Here is a 19,619-nt window from a genome sequence, read left to right on the forward strand (position 1 = left end):
CCAGGAGCGCAGGCCCGCCTCTGACCCCCTCCCATCGGCCAGGATGGGCAGGGAAGCCCCCGCCCTGCAGCACCTGACGGCCGGCAGAGCCCTGAGCCCACCGTGAGGCCCGCACGGACACCAGTCTCGTGTCCCAGGCCGGCAATCGGCCCGCCCCGAGGAGGGCCCATGCCCGGGAGCGGCCAGCCCGCACCAGCTCAGGCCCGAGCGCACGCGCCACCTCAGGAAACGCCATCAGGGCAGACGCGGGACCAGCGCGGCCGGCGGGGAAGCTGCCCTGGCCTGGCCGGGTCCCGCCGTCCAGCGGCACACACAGGAAGGCCCAAGCCGGGGGAGGACACACGGCACTGGCCACGTGCTCCTGAAACCTGCGGGCACAGGAAGGGAAGCCCCAGGGCCAACCGTGCACCACCCTCCCGGCCTTACCACTTGCTGAGCGATGTTGACATTGGACTGTCCGAATGTTTTCGGCAAGAGCTGTTTCCCAAGCGTGTTTACTGTGGAGGGATGAACGGCCACTAAGGACACCACACCTGCAACGCAAGGAGACCAGACGTCACGCCTTTCCTGAACTGAGGCTCCAAGTGCCAGTGTCAGGGTGAAGCCGCTCCTTGGGGGACAGCCTGACTGCCCCCAACCGTGTTAGACCCGCGGTCCGCCGCAAGCACCGCTACGAAGCCCAATGCCCAAATCTAAGGGGGCTGCACCTACGCTGCCGCTCTCCCTACGACGACCCCTACCCGCCCCTGTGCCCTCGCGTCCAGGGATCGGGGGCTCCGGGGCACCCAGGTCGTCACCAACCTACCCGACCCCTGTGGGCTGTCTGCCCACCGACAGAATGTTCTGCTGGGACCACAGGCCCCGAAGCTAAACGGCTCTTCAAGTCTGCAATTCTAAGACAATTACAGAACTTCACAGCTGGAATTAACTTGTATTCCAACACCTCTCTGTGTGCTGGCAACCTGGCGTAGAAATCTAACGACCTGCTTTTCCTCGAGTAGAATCCGTCTCTGTTTCCAGGAAGAGTGACTTGTGAGGAGCTGCCACCTCTTTAAACACTCAGATAACCTAACACAGAGCTGGGGAAACACCTCAGCGGGGACGGAAACTTTCCTCCCCTCAACACGGGCCTGCTGAGAGCGCTGTGTGCCCAGCACCAGCCTCGGCCCCAGGGATACAGCAGTGAACCCCTTGCCCCGCCGACACCAGAGGGAACACGTGCCCGGGGGAAACCGGCAGGCGGGCCTGGGTGCACAAGCATCCTGGAAGGGCCGGGACGGTCTCAGGTGAGAAGACATGGACTTCCAGCCCCACTTGAGGGAGGGAGAAAGCCCCGTGTGGACAGGACCCCCCGGTTCCCCTAAAGCGCACGGGCTCCGGTCCCCGCAGGGTGGGTGGCGGGGGTTCTACGGACGGGGAGCCTTGCACCAGGCTGCCACCGGAGGGCGTTTTCCTTCACTTGCACCAGGTTCAGCAAGAGGGAGAGACGTGGCCTTCCGTCTGGTCTGGTCCAAGATCTCATCTTTGAACTCTTCACAATCCATGCATTTTAAATAAACGTCTTCAAATTCCAGTAAACAATGAATTTTGATGCTACGTACGAACAATGAATAATTTCTACTAACCTAAGTTGACGAAGATAGATATGCATCCTTCAACTGCCTAAATATTAATATTTTACCAATCAACACCAAAAAAATTTAAACTACTGGCTGTAAGCAAAACAGGTTTATCTGCTTTGAGTTTTTTATATTCCTCTAAAAATAGAGATCTGTATCTTAACAAAAACAAATATTTAAAAAATTGTTTTAGATATGAGAAACATTTTTTAAAAGACACAAAATTATTCTGTTTTGCACTGAGAGATTTAAAATACACTTAGGCAATTAAACATACCACGTTCAGATTTACGTACAGATGAGTAACTAGTAAGTTTAAAAATACGGAATTGGTTACTTTCACTAAAAAGAATAACTTTTTTTTCAATTTGCAAATGATTCCGTTTTCAACCACCTGTGAGCGCGGAAGCTCGCCGGGTCAAAGCCCACAGCAGCTGCCCGGCAGGGCTCCCGGCGCCGGCCTTTAAAGCCCATTTGCCCGTCATTATGCGGAGGCCACATCCACGGAGGGCTGCGTGGCCACCTCGCCGCCGGCCTGCAGGTCCGGCTGCGACACCCAGCCGCTACCCGGGCTCCCACCTTTGCCCAGCTCGGGGTGGGGGAGAACTCGGGGGTGGACCAGGCCAGCCCCTCCTCACCTGCACCCACGCCGCCTGTCCCACCCCGGGGATCTTCCCCTTGCGTGTACGCTGCAAATACGAGTGATAATTTTGCAGGCAGCCTTAACACCAGTATACAGCATGCACAGAATCACGACTATCATTTCACTGTCTCTGCCGAAAAGCTCCCCACTCCGCCCGGCCAGCAGCTACCACGCTCAGAGCGTTCACTCCGTTTTCCACGCTTCCCACACACGCCCACGCATCCACGAACAACGTAAGTGCTGTTTGCAGGCTTTAAATCTAGAAGATAGTACATACTGTACACATTCTGCAACTTTGATTCTGCTGTTTTTGAAATTGATCCACAGAGAGATCTAGTTGACTTCCTCTAAGGCTTCCTCTAAGGCTGGGCCGATTCCATTTTAATATAACATGTGTAACCATACAAACATACAATGTAATATCTACATGTTCCTGGGGCTCAGTGCCCCTTCTCCAAGGGAACCTGGGTCCCAGGTGACCTTCTGCATCACGGGATTCAGCCCAGCACTGGCCTGCAGCTGCTCTGCGGCACGAGTACATGCACGCACACACCCCAGCACCCTCTCCCAGGTTTCTGACAACTGTTGACTCAGCTGAGATTTGCTACTTTTGGTCAACATCGGGCATAGAATGGTATTCCCCTTTTGGTTTAATCTGGCCAGAGAAATCAGAATGCTTTACACATTTTCCTAACAAAGGTGCCACACACGACCCATTTATGGGGGCGAGGGCATAACATCTCAGCCACAGGGAGGGTTAAATTATAACACAAGCTAGGAATCTGCTCCCTAGAAATAACACTGCTTTAGCCATAAAATGTACTACACAGCCTCTCTTAAAGGAAATACCAAACAAAGTATTTTCAAATATAACATCATGAACTGGAGAACTCCTTTCAAAAAAAATGAATTAAGAATATATACCATCTGACCTGTTATAACCATTAACAGAAAAAGGATTCTAAAATTATTACATAGGTTTATCATTAGTAACCATATCATTAACATCCATAGGTTTTAAGATACCTTAAAGTATGAAAACATGAGGTTTAGTGTTTTCTTGAGAATAATTTTAAGCAAACATTTAAAAACTTCCAGAACCTAATGTTTGAAGAGTTACTATTTGCCTGCCATGCTACAAATACCCTATGGGCTAACGTGGCCAAAAGGGTCAGGGCAAAGCGGCCACTCGCACGCTGGGTCTTCCCAGCCCCGCCAGCCACTGGCATCACTGGCACTGGAAGAGCCCGGCGGCTTCCTTGGTTCTCAGGCATCAGCGGGAGCTGCCCTCCTGGGCCATTACAGCGGCCACACCCGCCCACATGGACACACCACTCATGGGCAGGCCCTGCGGGAGCGCCTGCGTAGATCAAGGTGCAGCATCCACGGGCCTGGGGCACCCTCTGGCGGCCGTCTTGGCGCCCTGACCCCGGCCACTCCTGGGCGACTCCCCACCACGTCCTGGGGAGCAGCCTTCCACCTCCTCGAGAACCATCCCCATCTGGAACGTCCTCTGAGCCCCCGCCCTGCCCCAGGGGGCCACAGTGGGGAGGGGCACCTCGTCCTCCTACAACAGGCCTCCCAGCAATACTGGAAGCTGAGTCACCCTGCGGGTGTGTGTCTGGAGGGCAGGTTCTGAGTCTCAAGAATCGTAAAGTGACACCAAGCCTCCAGCCACACGTCACTACTAAGTTCTCACCTCTGCTGCCCGAGAAGCCCGTCCTCAGGCTGAGGGACAGCGTGAACCGGAGTGACCCGCGTCCCCAGAGGACGCCCCTCACCAGTGAGATGAGGACCCGCCCTGGGAAACAGCACCTCCCGGGAGTGGAAGATGGTGGCCTATGCGCACCCGGTACCCGGGTGCCCAGAGCTGCCATCGGGCCACAAAAGGTGGCACCAGATGTTGCCGGGAGAGGATGATGAAGGTCCCAGGACACCACGTGCATGGACACCAGGTGTCAGATGCTCCCGAGGAAACGTGCACATAAACACACGTTTACGTCTTCAACTGCACCCTTGGGTACGATCAGCGCTCTTTTTCAGTGAGCACGTATTATCTGTTTGATGAAAACCTTCCAATCTGAAAGGCAACAGCACGCACGCCGAAGGCGGACACAAATCAGCGGAAGGGAGGCCCTTCAGCTGAGGCCCTGCACGGCACGGCTTGGCCCACCAGCAGCACAGGCCAGTACCTTGAGGTGGGCGTCCTTCTGACCCAGCAAAGCCACATCTGGGAGACCGGCTCAAACACACCCACTAGCAGGCGTCCATCCCGTGTCCCTACAGGAAGGAGACTGCAAAGCTTGGGGCCCCTGGGAAGAGGGGCTGCAACGCCCCACCCCACCCTCTCCCCTCAATCCCAAGGGTGCAGACAGACGTCGAGGCCCAATCAAGACACAGCGCGGACGAGGAGACGTTGCTCTCTCACGGGGGCACCACGCACCTGCAGGTTTGAGGTGGGCTTGATGGGCATCAGCGTGGCTGCCCTGAGGCGGAAGGAGTATCCATGCCCTGTGCTGTGTTCTCTTCCTCACACTTTTCCCGAATCTCTGAATATAGCACGCAACTTACTAACCAAAATAAACTGGGGCGCTGACCCCGGTCCTTCGGGGGCTCCAGACAGGCAGCTCCCCAAGTGGGGCTCCCACCGCTGACAGGGGTCTTCACATCAGGGGACTTACACCCACCCCACACTGAACACACTTATCCAGAGACGTGCCTTCCCGAGACGGGCGCCCTTACCTTTTCCAGGACTAAGGTTCTGGTCGATGAAGACCTTGAGTTCCCCGTTGGCTTCAATTAGACCGGCCTGCGGGGGCAACGACAACACATGAGTGAGTGAGCAGGCGTGGGGAGCGCAGCGGTCCACCCAGCAACCCGCCGCTCACACAGCTCGCGACACACCTCAAGGGACCTCACGTCACCACGCAGCCGCGAGGCCCGGGGTCACGTGCTGGCTCACCCACCGTGATCGGCTCGTCAGCAGCGGGAAAATGATCCTTTCGGCCTCTGAAGCTCAGCCTTTGGGACACCGTGCAACACTTCCCTTAGTTATCAATTAAGTCACATGTCATTTCACATTTGGGATCAGCGATGCGAAACCACAGGTGGGCCACCGGGAAAGCAAACGTGCTCTGGCCTGAGAACAGCACCTTTGGCTCCGTCAGAGCACCAGACACCGCGCTCCCAGCATCAGGACAGACCATCTCTGTGCACGGGGGGCATGGGCCTGGGGCCCGGGGTGCATCCGTCCCTGCCCTTCATGGCCACGGGACGCGCCCAACACCCCCCAGCACCCCCCTCGTCCCGGGGCGACCAGAGGGGCACAGGGCAGCACCTCACCATCAAGCGCGTTTGGGGCACCAGCATGATGGGCCGCTGAACGAAAGAAGTGTGTACCTGACATGTGCGACCACGGAGGGCTCGGAGCACCACCCGAACTTTCACAGTGATGGCCTCGGGTGAGACACGCTGGGGACCCGGACCTCCACAGACCAGCCACGGCACCACCCTGCCCGCCCACGTCAGGCCTGTGTGGCAGCAGCTTCCCCACGTCTGAGAACCGCCAGCGTTTCTCTGCTCTGCTAAGCGTCAGGAGGGGCATCTGCAGCCACACCCTGGACACAGCGGCTCTGCTCGGAACGGGGCCCGAAACCCAGCTCTCCCGACCAGACCTGGCCGCCAGACATGGATATACGTGCATGTGCACATACAGACGCACACAGACACACATGCACGTAAACACACACACACACACACCAATGCACACCACACGTCCACACACACATGCTCACACGTGCATATACACAGCAACGCACACCTCACACGCGCCCACAACAGCCAGGTGTGAAAAATGGAGACCCTGCCCAGTGTCCCCCAAGACCGGCCGTGGAGAAGCCCACCTCAGCCCTGCACCGAGGTGGGGCTGGGCGGGCATGTCCGTGAGGTGCTCAAACGCATGCACGTCCCCACGGGTAGGCGGGGGAGCCCCCCGACCTGCTGAGGCCCCAGACAAAGGCAGGCCCCACGGGGGAGGGGCCACCCGCAAGCCGAGCCCAGCAATGCCCTGTGGCCGTTTCCTGACCCCCAAGAAAACGAGGGGAGAACCAAGTGCCTGACCACGAGGACCGCCGCAGATCACGGCTGGGGAGTCCGCATCTCACGGGTCCCAGAAACGCCCCAGTAACGCAGGCCCGGAGCCCCAGAGCCCCAGAGTGAAGACCCGCCACGGCCAGGAAGGGCCGTATAAGGACACGCACCTGACAGAGGTGAGGAGAGAGGCTGGTCCCCTTCTCCTGGACGGCAGCACTGGGCACGGGGCCCCAGGCCCCCCGCCCTTCCCTCCGGCTTCCCTGTCCCCCGTCCTGCTCCCCAGAGCTGACTCCGCGTGGATGCTAGAGCAGCAGAGCACAGACCCAATGCGGACATGCCAGCTGGCAGTCAAGGAGGTCTGCCCGCCCCCACGACGAGGCCTGTGCCCGCAGGGTGCAGGGGCAGCTTGCCCTGGGGACCAGCATCCCCTGCGCCAAACAAGGCCCCGAAGTCCCCGGCCTGCTCGGTTCTCACGCTTGGCCCGCAGCGACGTGACCCACGATAGCTCGGCAGCTCACGCCCAGGAAGCCCTGCATTGGGGCGCTCACCCCCCGCCCCGGAAGCAGGGCCCACCCTCCATTCCTCGGCCACAGGCTCTCCGCAACGGCTGCCCGGCCAGAGCCAACGGGCACGGCCCGTCCTGCAAACTGCTGAGGGTGGGGCAAAGGGCCACCCTTCTCTGCCAGCCCCAGCCTCCCACCTAAGCCAGGGGGACCTGGACCAGGAAACGCAGGAGAAACGAGGCAAATGGTTCACGATCTCTGGGGCAGAGCCGGCTCCACAGCGACACTGCACAGAAGCGGCCTCCTGACCTGGACGCCACGCCGCCTGCACCCACTGCGCGGCGCCCCCGAGCCTCCCACACTCCAGCGGGGAGCCAACACGGAGACGTGGCCGGAACCCGCGACAGCGCCTGCGTCTCCCATCGGGCTCTCAGCGGTCCCCTCACGGACGTCTGGGCCGCCGCAGGGTCCCCCACCGGTGCCACTCAGAGCCACGGATCGGGCTCTGCTGCCTCCAGAGAGACCCCACCCCCACCCCGAGCTGCCGGGTGCTCGGCCCTGATCTCCCAGCAGGGGTGAGAAGCCTGACACCCGACACCCGACCGAGGCCCAACGGGCCAGAGGTGCCCATCCCCTCACACGGAAGGCCACGTGGATGGCAGCGCGCACCCAGCCGGGCTCCCAGGTGCAGAAACTCCCTCTACTCCCCTACACAATGTGTCAGAATCACAGAGGAGACACAAGCTCGCCTGCCTGTCAAGGAAACTGAAATACCTGAGAAATCCTCCCTTCAGACAACCTGAAACACAGCAACGCGCAAATGTCCCACCAGCCCCGAGGGGACCTCCTCGCTGAGCCTGGAGGAGCAGCCTGGACCTGGGGCCTCAGAGCCGAGCGCCGGCCTCGGGGGACTCCCTCCCTCACAGGGGACCAGTGGGGACGGCGGACTGTACCCCACAGCGGTGTCGCCCCTCCTCCTGTGCCGCTCGCTCGGGGTGCCGCGAGGACACCAAGGCCCCCCCGGGGTGGCCACCTCACCCCTCGGACACCGCCAGACCCAGGGACAGACCTCTCGGCAAGGCCACCCGCACCCGACCCTCCCCAGCTGCTGGGAGAATACATGTGTGTTGTTACACATTCGGCCACTGAATTTTGGGGTCACTGTTCCCACCCAGAGATGAGGCTGGTTACAGGTTTCCTCAGAACATACCAAAGCGCTGCTGTTCACCATCCGGCCGCCACTTTGGGGGCAAACCTCACGGCATGGGCAGCCGCGGCCGTGACCCCTGGATGTGACGCGACCGCAAACCATCCACGACACGCAGTCACAGCCCAGCAATTTCTCAGGTCGCCTGACCCCAGAGGAGTCCTTTCTGAGGGAGTAAGCGAGCGGCACTGGCCTCGGCTGGGCGGGCGGCAGCCACAGTCAAGCAGCTCAAGACATCAGAGCGACAGCATCAGAGCAGGGCAGACCCTCGAGGCCACCCCACTGCCGAGACGGCTCCACCTCACCTTCTAAACCTACCAGAGACGCTGCACACAGACGTCCCCCACCACCCCTGAACCCAAGGCCCCTCTCGCCCGGTTCTGTAGGAAGGTGACAGAGTCGTCTGCGGGCCTGAAGACGGCTCAGGCCAACACCCTAGGTCGCCCCCAGCTCCGTGTGGGGACAGCATCTCTGCACCGCCCCTGCCCTGCAGGACACTGCACCGGAGCAGTACAGACCGCGGACAGCGCAGACCTCGGGAGAGGAGCCGGTCCACCCCAGGTAGGCGTGGAGGGGTCGCGGGCATCGTCACCCACAAGCCACCCTCCACCCCAGTCTCGTCTGCAGCCTTTTCTAAAACACCCACTTCAGGAGCAGGCCTCGGGGCCTCTCCCCGCGCCTCGCAGCCCAGAGGCTACGAGCTCAGGGCCTTGACAACAAGCATCAAAACACAGGTGGCGCTTGACCTTCAAGAGGTATTTCTGAAATTGCAGTGAATTGGAACGTCAGTGCTCTGGACTTTCTTTCTGACAAAATCTTTGTATTTAAGATGCAAACCTGGCTTCCTCTAGGGAAATACCATGCTGCTAAATCCATTACATGTAAACCAACAACAAAGGCACTCATTTGCCATAACTAACCTTAATTTTTCTTAGAAAAACCACATTCAGCCTTTTGTGTTTGTAGTTAACGGAAAAAGTCGGTTACTCAATTACAGTAGGTAGAGCTATCCCATTCACAGTAGCAATGACAGTACAACACGTGTTCCCAAAACACACAATGCTGCTAGAAAGAGCTGAACCAATTAAGAACGAAAGCTGCAAAGCTGACAACTACTTTACTTAAACTAGCAAACCTTCCTACTGCCGACACCACCACGCTCCAGGCTTGAGAAATACAAAGTGGGGCCCCAGCTCGTCACCTGCCCCCAGGAGGCGTGACCTTGCCAAGCCCTGCCGCATCTCCCCCCCAGTCTGCCTCTGCATCACCTCCCGGCCTCCTTCGCTGGACCTCGAGGATTCCGTACAGCCCAGGGCCCGCCCACTGGGGAGGCTGTGAGCAGGGGGATCGAGGCCGGGGTGGGGGTGGGGGTGTGCTGAGGGAGCCAGTTTGCAGGCACGCACGCACCCTTCACCTCAATAACCTCCTCCTGACTCATCCTGAAAGGCTGTGGCACTTCCCGAGGCACACAGGCACACCCAGTGCATCAGTGCTGTCATGGTGACGAGAAAAAGGCAAAATCCATCATTGCTGGCGCTCGTGGAAATCATGAGAAAACCTAGTCCACAGCATTCCTTAACATCAGCACTGATGCGCATACGAGAGAAATATGAGGTCCTTTCGCCACAGCAGTCAGAGGAGCAGCCCGAACGTAAGAGGACATGGACCCCAAAGAACACTGCCCCCCTCGTCGGGGGACACGCACCCGGTGAGCCAGGCCCCCCGCCTGCAGGACTTCGCGCCTGCAGTCCCCTCCCCCAAGTGCGGCCTGACCTGGTGGCCAAACCTGCAGAGGCCAGGGCAGGTCACAAGGGACCAAATCGCCTGCCCGCTGGCTCACCGACCCCCGCACCTGTGTCTTGTGTCCATCTCTGTCTCTCCCCATCTCTCTGTCTCTGTCTCCCTCTGTCTCCTCAGCCCCCTCACTCGCTCTCATGATGTGAGGGCGACAAGCGGCCCCCGGGGGCCTCGGGGACCATCGAGGACACCTTTGGGTCCCGTGCTCCTGCCGCAGATGCCATGGGTGACAACACTGCTCTCCAGGTCCCTACATTCTGGGTGACCTGCTACGGAGCTGACCGAGGCCACCTGCCACGGAAGGGCCACCACGGAGACACTATGAACCGACGAGGCCGGAGCGCCAGGGCGAGGGCTGAGGTCCATCACGTGAAGAAAGACTCCAGGTGGAGAGCGCAGCTCGGGAGGCTGTGCCTGGAACCTCAGATCCAGCTCCTGCCACAAACAACAGAGAACAGGTGAAACCAGCCCCAGGCGCTCGCAAGGCGGTGCAGGGGAAGCTGCCTGAACGGGTGAGGACCCAGGGCCACGTCCACGTGAAACACCCCACGGGGTCCCAGTGGCAGAGCCCCTCCGGGTCCGGGACCAGCGGGGAGACACTCGGGAATCAACGTGCAGTGGTTGGGGTATTTCTCTTCTTTACTTATTTGCGTTATTTTTTGAGGTACAGCTGACGTACAACATCATACAAGTTTCAGGTGTAAAGGCTTCTCGCCTTCGAGAGACATGTCCTGGAACATCTGATGCCACGACAGTAGCAGTGTAACCAGTCCCGGGGAAGGCAGGACGGTGGGACAGCCCTGAACCGAGTCACTCGGGACGCGACAGGGATGCGGGGCCATGGTCACAGCCCCTCCACCCCTGCACACATTTGAGGTGGCCCACGAAGCCTCCTCTAATCATCCACATTCATATTTACCAACATGAAAACGACCGGGACAAACCCGTGGAGAGAAACAGCAGGAAAAGAACGTCTGAGAGCACTTATGCAAAGCCGTGTAACGGATGTGTAAGTTATTCCCAAAACAATCTCCAAAATCTAACAGCAAGGCCACCCTGGACTGTGATTTCAGATGACTCTTAACTTTCTTTCCGACTCTTACGTGGATTTTTAAATAAACCCTCTATTTCCGTAACTGGGCGAAACATAAGGCTCCTGCCACTCAGAGGATCCAGAGGCCCCAGGACCCCAAGATCCAGGAAGCACGAGCTTGGGGGGCTGCAAGCCACAGCTCTGAGGCCGGGACCCCCGCCCCGGGACCCCCCCAGCATCCACCGAGAGGAAACCAGGTGGCGGCCAGGGCCACTGCGGCCACGGCCACGGCCACAGCGAGTGGCCTGAGCCACAGGCAGGGCAGCATTGGCCACAGGTCTGGAGAGGAGACGGCTGGCGAGCGCCAACGCTTCCCGCACCAGGCCCAGGGCCCGCCACCAGTGGGGTTCACACTCACAAGGCCCAGCGGGCTCCAGGGATCGGGGGGCGCAGGTGAGGCAGGCGGGGCCAGGCACCAGGGTAAGGCTGCAGAGTTCAAGTGAGACCCTGACCCCCTGCCGGGATACTGGCCGCTGTCCCTGAGGGGCACACAACTGGGAGGCAGGGCACAGCCCAGCCCGCGTCTTCTGCTTCCTCCTTAGGGGCCCTGACGCCCGGCTCGGAAATGCCAGGGCTCCAGGGCCTCCTGTAGGGCATCAGAGCCCCCCGCACCCCCAGAGACCCATGCGCAAAGGAGCGCTTCCCCCCACTCCGCCCCCAAGCTGCTCCCAGCGCCACGCAGATCGTCTAAACCATCACCTTCCACCCACCAGAGAGCGGGTGCCGCCCCACTCCCAGCCCCCAACACCAGGTCCTGGGGCTCCCATCAGACCCGGCCTCACCCTCCCTAGAAGGATGTGGCCTCTAACCCATGATCTGACCAGCCTCACTCACCACGGCCAGAAAAACAGCGAATTCACTCCACAACAGGCACAAATGCAAGACTGCCCTAAGAAAACGTGACACGGCTCCAAGACAGCTTCTAAATACCTGCTTATGTCCTGCTTTCTGGCCTTTCTGCGGCAGATCTGCAGGGGCTATAGCCCTGCTGCACCTCCTGCCAGGCAACGGAGACTAGGACCCCACCCGTCTGCAAGTCGCCCCCAGGGGAACATGATTTCAGGTTCTTTAGGACCAGAAAGGCTGACCCAATGGGCGGGCTTCTCCCCTTCCCCAAAGCCCCCAAAGCCTGTGCTGGGTTTGCCCCTCGTCCGCCCTCCTACCCACCGTGCCTGGCTGCAGCCCCTCAAGGGGAACCCCGTCCCCCGACCCAGTGCAGCACGCCCTTCCCCCCAACAAGTCCCTGCTGCCCACACCCCACAGGCACGTCCACACTGCAGCCAGGGTCCTCCCTGCACCCCAATGCTGGTGGTCTGGGGCCCTCGGCTGCACGAGTGGGTGTTCACCCCCAGAGCTCTGATCAGATCTAGATGCCATCGATTCAGCATGAGACATTTTCACTCAAACCCTGATTTTTCTGAAATGCAAATGAAACAACATATAGATGAGACCCACGCCAGGTACTCAAGTCACCAGGACCAGGAAGCAGAGGACCAGCCACTGTGTTAACAGCTGAGGCCGAGAACACGGCCCCAGAGGGGCAGGAACACAGACCCGTGCCGGCCTCGGTCACACTGCACCGGGACGACAGGGAAGGAAGAACGTTCAGACACCTGGAAACTACTGTTCTTAACATGAAACTTCCAGGTGTGAACTCTGGTGTGTTCTCCATGGTGCAGCCTGAAATGATGGTATATCTGCCACTCGTGCTGACGACAGAAGAACCAAATCTTAACGTTTTGCTGTGAAATGACGACAATGGTTTCACGAACATCCTTAGTTTCTGGAGTGGATGCAAATCAACAGGAAATCGACGCCCGAATGGAGGATGCAGCACAGGGCATGTTCAATTCACAAAGAAACGTGATGTTTTAAAAGGAAAATATTCAATCTCTGAATCAAAAAATGCAAACTAAAACAACACAATTTAAAATCTCACCCATCAAATGGAGCGAGTTTGTGGGTTTTTAAATTAGCAAACTTGGTGTTAAAAACGGGCGGTTAAAATGGGCTCCGACAACCTGATGGGAGTAGATGCGACTCGGCACGCCCGCCCCAGGAAGTCAACTGAGGACGCCTCAGGCACGGCGCACACATGTGTGAGCGTCCACCCGCAGCTACACTGCCAGGAACCCGTCCTGGGTTATCATTATGGATTTGTGCAAACGTGAGAAGACTGAACTGGAGCCACCAAAATCCCCACGGCTGGGGCCCGGGCACGAGGGACACAGCAGAGGGGCTCTGCCGAGTTAACCCAGCCCCACGCCTTCAGGACCCTCCGAAGACCCGCGCGTCAGGCCACCACTCGGCTGTGTTCACTTCTAAACGCCCACTTGTGCCGCTTATATTTGTTATTAAACACGTGGAAAAAACTGCAAACAATCTAGGTCGCATTCAGCACCTTTAAACGTCCTCGACGTCCTCCCTCCATCCTGCAGAAATCAAAGCTGGGCCTTACGGGCTATGGTTTATGCAAGAAACATGAATCGCTGGACCCGTTCGCCAAGAAAGGGCCTTCGCGCTACAGCCAGGGGGCTGGGAGGGCAAGCATATGTGTTTGAATCTTACAAGATAAGTTTAGGAATGTATCATTTTTTATTATTTCCCATTTTAGGTCACTTTTTCAGTAAGTGACCACCTATGATTCCCCCAATGTGTCAAATAAACGCACAGCTGCTAAAGATGACACAGAAGAAAAGAAAGCCTGACTGGGGGAAACAGCGACAGTACACGGACGTGGACGGGGTAGACGTGGGACGCACAGAACGTTCACACATGGGTAAAACCTTTGTTATGTACAACTAGGTGAAGCTCCAACAGGAATAACCTACAAACCCCCAACAATCCCCCTCAGATGCTGGCTGGCAGATGGCTTCTTTCTCTTGTTTTCGTTTTCCTGGAGCTTTCCCAACTCTGGCACAACTAACGTTGCATTTACGATCACGAGAAACATTCCTTGAACTTTTTCAGTAATTCACACTTGTTCCTTGCGGAACTTCTGCTAAAAGGAAAACCCAAGGTTTGTGACAGAAAAGCCTGCTGGTGCAACGTCAACCAGCAAAGACAAACTCGTGGCTGCCACCGAGAAACCCTGGGGTGGCGAGTCCTCTGCGGGATGGACCAGGAAGGGCTGGCAAGTCTGTCACCTGTGACTGGGCAGGGAGGCAGAGCGGCATGGCCCGTGGCCTGTTCCACAGGCAGAATCCCACCCTGGGTTTCATCCAGCGAGCGCTCCGTGTCCCTCTGGGCCCTCGGTGACACGAAGTCATCTGTCAGGACACCAGGGTACAGGTGTCAAGAGGTGCTGCGTTTCAGGGCCCAAGGGAGGCCCAGGGGTTTCACTCTGTCAAACCAGAATCCCCTTAAAACCTGGATCCTGTGAAAACAGGACCTTGATGGACAGAGTCCTGAGCTCAAACAACAGAGGCTGGGCTTCCCTGGTGGCGCAGTGGTTGAGAGTCCGCCTGCCGATGCAGGGTTCGTGCCCCGGTCCGGGAAGATCCCACATGCCGCGGAGCAGCTGGGCCCGTGAGCCATGGCCGCTGAGCCTGCGCATCCAGAGCCTGTGCTCCGCAAGGGGCCACAACAGTGAGAGACCCGCGTACCGCAAAAAACAAAAACAAAAACAAAACAACAACAACAAAAAAACAACAGAGGCAGAGAGAAAGAAGTCCAACTTCACCCTGGACCCTCGAAATCCGTGCAGCACATCTGCTCCGGGCCCAGATAGCACCACGACTCTTGAGCCACCACCGGCCGGCTCCCGTCCAGGCCCACGCAGCATAGACAGACTCAGTACCGGCTGTGCCCGTCTGAGCAGAGGGGCCGGGTTGAGTCCCACCTCCACCTGGGCCAACGCGACGCCACGCTGCGGAGGTCTGGCCCTCACGCCACGAGTGACCCAGGGCTGTGGCCCATCCCCGCTCCCCTCGAGGCCCAGCCCCCCTCAACAAACAGCACAGAACCACAGGAGGCGAAGCCAGGGCTGGTGTCCGAGCGAGAACCACGCAGCTGTTCTACGCTGAAGAAAAACGAGGCCTGCTCAACACCAAAGAGAAGGGCTTCAAGCAAGTGACTGTGTGCGGAAAACGTCCCGAGGGGTCACAATGCACGTCAGCCTGGGTGCCAAGCCCCAGGAGGGCTTCCTGGTCCACAGTGCACCCCGGGGTGGCTCGCTCACCGAGGAGCAGGGCTGAGAAAGCACCCTGGCTGTACCAGGAGACAGACAGCATTTTCCACCAGGTGCGACGCAGCCGCGGGGTCCAGGGCGGCACTGCTGGTCCCGCCACAACATCCAGCTCTTCACACGGTCTCAGGGTTTCTCCAATTTCATTCCGTGGAGAAAAAAGGTGATTCCGAAACAGGAAAAGCCCGTCGACAAACAAGCACAGCAGTGCTGGCTTCACCGCTTTCGCCGGAGCGGGCTGAGCTCTCTCGCTCGTGTCTCAAGCGGGAAGAGAAGCGCCGTCAGCGCCCGGCGGGCCCTCACCTCACGGCCTGAGAGACACGGCCAGTCCCACCACCCCAGGTCCCCTTCCGTGGCCCGAGTCTCATCACCGAGGCCCAGGCCTGGGAAATGGCACTCTGGACGTGTGTTTTTAGACAAGCTCATTAAACCAGGCCTTGTTACGCATCCCTCACAAGCTTAGATCCCACGCGCGTTTCTTCGGTCTCCTGCCCTCAATAACACAATCCAGGGGTTTTTCCATAAACTCACGGAACGCAAAGTGCAAACAGAGCAGCTCCACGGTGAGGCCCCCGAGCCCTGACGGCAACTCACAGGCCCTCCCGGGACTGCTGGGGCCGAACCGCGGCTCACCTGCCCTCTGCCCCCAGCCTGAAGCAGGGAGGGGAGGGTCCCAGGAACATCTCCGCAAACGCAGGCCTGAGATTTCACGAATTGACTACCTGCCGCCTGCTCTTTTCAAACCTTCGTGACGCTGGAGGAGGACTGGTCCTCCCAGTGGGGACGCCAGCCCCGTGTCCTCCTTCCGAGGGTCACTCCGACAGCTGGGGCGGGGGCTAGTCACGGGCTCTCTCCCTGCGGCCCCTCCAGTCCAGTTCTAGAACAACTACAGCCGCTACACAGGCCCTTTATCTTAAACCCACAGTCTGCCAAAGGCCAATGGCACCAAAGCACTCATCAGGGCCACAGACCTGAAAAGGAGGCAGCCCAGGCAGGGACACACGTGCAGCACACATTTAGCACGCGCACACGCTCAGCACACACACACGCACATGCTCAGCACACACACACGCACACACTCAGCACATACTCAGCACACACACATGCAGACGCGCACACATGCACACGCTCGGCCCCCTACACACACACGCTCAGGAAACACACACAGACACACGTGCACAACGGCAGACGCCCGCTACTCCCTACGTCACACAACTGCAATTTTTAGTACAATGAGACATCTCTGACGATGACAGTTTTCACATTTCCTTCCACGCCTACATTCACCGCAGGAGCGTCCTGGGCACTGGAAACCCTCCCATCAGGATCTGTGTCACGGGACCGGAGGCACAAAATAAAACCCACAGACACCCAGTTTCATAAAAATCAATAACCAGTGAACTGCATTTTCACTCAGCAGGGTAACAAGTCCCCGTGGGGGAGGGAACAGGCAGCCCCAGGACGGCGCCGCCAACAGCGTCGCCACCACCTTCGACCGGCGCACCTCTGACCCACGGGCCTCGTCACAGGAAATCGTGGCAACACCGCCACGTGCACATTAAGGACAGTCCCTGAGCTCTGGTGTGAGTCCCACACACAAGGGCCGAGGGTCCCAGGAGCAACGAAGGGGCTGGGGAAGTTAAGGACGGCGCAGAGACCCACTTTCCAAAGGGAACGGTGGTGGTGAACCACTGAGTCACCAGGCTTCTTTTCACGTATTGCCGCAAAACGGTTAAACGCGGGAACGACAGTGTTTTGTCCAGATGCCTTTTAGAAAAACACACGAAGACTTCATCTCTTCGTGCACTAGGTGCAGAAGCCCCACGGCAAGCAGGCAGCTCGGCCTCAGGCACCACCAGCCTGTGCCCTCACCCTCCCCACCCTCACCCTCCGGGGTTCAGGGGGAACGTGCCGCTTGCTCCTGACTCTGCCCCACCCTCACCGCCGGGGTCACCGTCACGGCTCCGGCAAACCCCAAACCCCGAGCGAGGCCAAGAGAGCGCAGGGGCCCTCGGCCCAGCGGGGCAGGACCCTGGGCCCGACGCACCTACGACGGGATGGAGAGAAGCTCCAGGTGTGCCCAGGAGACTGGCCCATCCGCAGGGGGACGGCCCACGCTGACCCGTCCCAGCCCCCTCCAGTCCCCCTGGGCCCCAACAGTCCCCCACAGAGTTCCCAGAGCTCTGCCCAGCCCACCACCCCCTTCAACTCAAGGGGCTTTGATCTTAGACGAGAGACCACACTGAGGCCCCACTGCTTAAGTTACCGCTGGCTGCCAGGGTCGGCTTCCCAGGCTCAAACGTCACACCCCCCCTTAAGACTCAGGAACGGGACACGGGCCAAGCCCTGACCCGGCCGTGGCCTCCAGCCCGCCGACCCCCAGCCCCAGCGAGACCTGGTTCCAGCACACTCGACGGCCCCCAGCTCAGCACAGGCAAGGCCACTTCCCCTGCATCTCCTCAGGCCAGTATCACCGCGGCACCAACCTCCATGGCCGGTGTCACCTACTCACGTCGCAACGGATGGTCCTGCATCACTCCACCCAGCCACTGGGCTGCCCGCGCTTTGCGGGGCTGTGTCTCCAGAAGGGACCATTGGAAGAGGCCGCTAAGCAGTCCTCCTCCTGCAGCCGGGCCCAGGGCTGTGACCGTCCGTCTTTACTTCCCCCAGACGCCCCGGGGGAGAAAGAGGGCTCTCCTCCGGGGGTTCACACAGGAGGGCAAGAAACTCGGCCCCCAAACACCAGCCCCGGCACCACAGCGCCCCTACTGCGCACCTGCTGCCCGGCCCGTGTCCTTGGGGTGAACTTAGCAGAAAAGCAGGCACGGCCTTCGACCGTCAGAGATGATAAACTCATACCCACAGACACCACACAGGGGCACCCGAGTCCACACACGCTGGCGGGAGGACTTCACACCTGTTATGTGGTCCCACGGATACAGACACATTTTACACCTCCAGCTGTGTCTCGGGCTGCACTTCCGTGCAATTAATGAGTGAATAAGTCCACGGCCGCTTTTCCCTAATGTTCACAGAACAGCACGTTCTGAGAAACACTGAAGAACAGAGCTGGGGTTTCAGTTAACTATTGCCAAGAGTAGTACAGGGCTACACACGGCCCATAAAATATATTTGGGGGCCTAAAAGCCTATTTCTTGAAAAATGTGAAGAAAAATTACTCACTACGTTCTACAGCTTTGTAACAAATACAAAAGCTAAAATAGAATTTTTTACCACATTTTGTTCATCACCGAATTTCACTCTTTCTGAGAAAAAGAGTTGCCAAAACCAGTGCTTAGCGCTTTATGGATCGAAGTTGAACTAACTTCCCACGAGGTACACAAAGCAGGTGCTCACGGCACAGCCCAGGGCCGGGCCCAGCCCTCATGCACTCAGGGTGTCCTCCCACAAAGGCATGATTGATTTACAAGTTAACCGTCGGCAAAGACCCAGAAACTGGGCTGCGACTGAGCCTCATAACGGAGCGTTTACCGCCCGGTGTTCAGCCCTGCAAAGCCCAGGCAAAGGCCAGCACACGGCCCCACACAAGCTGTGGGTTTCTTCCATCCTTTTCACCTTTACCTTGTTTCATGTGCTTTAAAAGCCTGAAAATCAACTCTTCTGTAGTTTATGTGTGGTCATTCTGAAACAAAGTGGGAACCTACCAAGAACATAGCACTAGGCAAACGTCTGTCCAGCAGGAAGCAAACATACTTACATCTTTTGCCATGTTACCAGATCCGTGAAATCGATGCTATAAATGTTCACCCTCCAGAGAAGAAAAATGGTTTTTCTGGTAAGAAGGAGGAAAAACGAGGAATGAGTAAAGGATGAAATAAGAAGTAACACCAACGTTCCCCCAGCACCACCGCTGTCCCCACTGCCCCTCCGGGTAGCAGGTGCCTTCCTTTCCAAACCCTCACACCCCATTCCCAGAGCGCGCGCAGCCCAGAAATGCCCCCTACCTTGGAGACTTTAAAGTCATCCCAGGCAGGGAAGCCCTTCAGCCACCAGGATGCCCGCCCAGCCTCCCTGACGCGCACAAAGACCCCGCGCGGATAAGCCTGGCACCGCGGACCCGCGCACACGCGCTCCCCACGGGCGCCCCCGGCCCACCCGCGACCACCGGCCGACCGGTAACTCTGACAGGTGGGCTTCCGGGGTCCCGGCCTCCGGCCTGTCACTAGGCCGCGGCCGCCAACCGCGAGCGCCCCCCGCGCGCCGGAACCGGCAGTCGGCGGGCAGGTGGGCCCGGCGCCACCCGGACCCCGCGCCCCAGACCCCACGCGCTCGGAGCCGCCCCGCTCCGACCCCCGCCGGGCGCGGGCGCGGACGCGGACGCGCGCGCCGCTCCGCCCGGAGGCCGCCCGCAGGCCCCGCCCGGGACCCCGGCCCGCGACCCCGCTGGGCCGGTCACCTGGGCGCCCACGCGGCGGCCCTCGGTGCGCGGGGACCGGGTCGGCGCACGCGGCGCGGGGG

General features: G+C 59.0%; 1 protein-coding gene across 1 annotated transcript in view; it reads right to left on the reverse strand.

Moving 5' to 3' along the window:
- The window catches only part of TFDP1 (transcription factor Dp-1), a 29,580-nt gene extending 10,648 nt beyond the window's left edge, over positions 1 to 18,932 (reverse strand). The window contains exons 1-3 of the mRNA XM_007466357.1: positions 18,859 to 18,932; positions 5,005 to 5,071; positions 427 to 533 (exon numbers count right to left, since the gene is read on the reverse strand). Coding sequence (XP_007466419.1) covers positions 427 to 533; positions 5,005 to 5,071; positions 18,859 to 18,870 — 186 coding nt within the window. The 5' untranslated portion in view covers positions 18,871 to 18,932. The remainder of the gene's footprint in view (positions 1 to 426; positions 534 to 5,004; positions 5,072 to 18,858) is intronic.
- Positions 18,933 to 19,619: the final 687 nt, after the last annotated feature.

This window comes from Lipotes vexillifer, unplaced genomic scaffold, assembly GCF_000442215.2.
Source record: "Lipotes vexillifer unplaced genomic scaffold, Lipotes_vexillifer_v1.1 scaffold791, whole genome shotgun sequence".
NCBI lineage: Eukaryota > Metazoa > Chordata > Mammalia > Artiodactyla > Lipotidae > Lipotes > Lipotes vexillifer.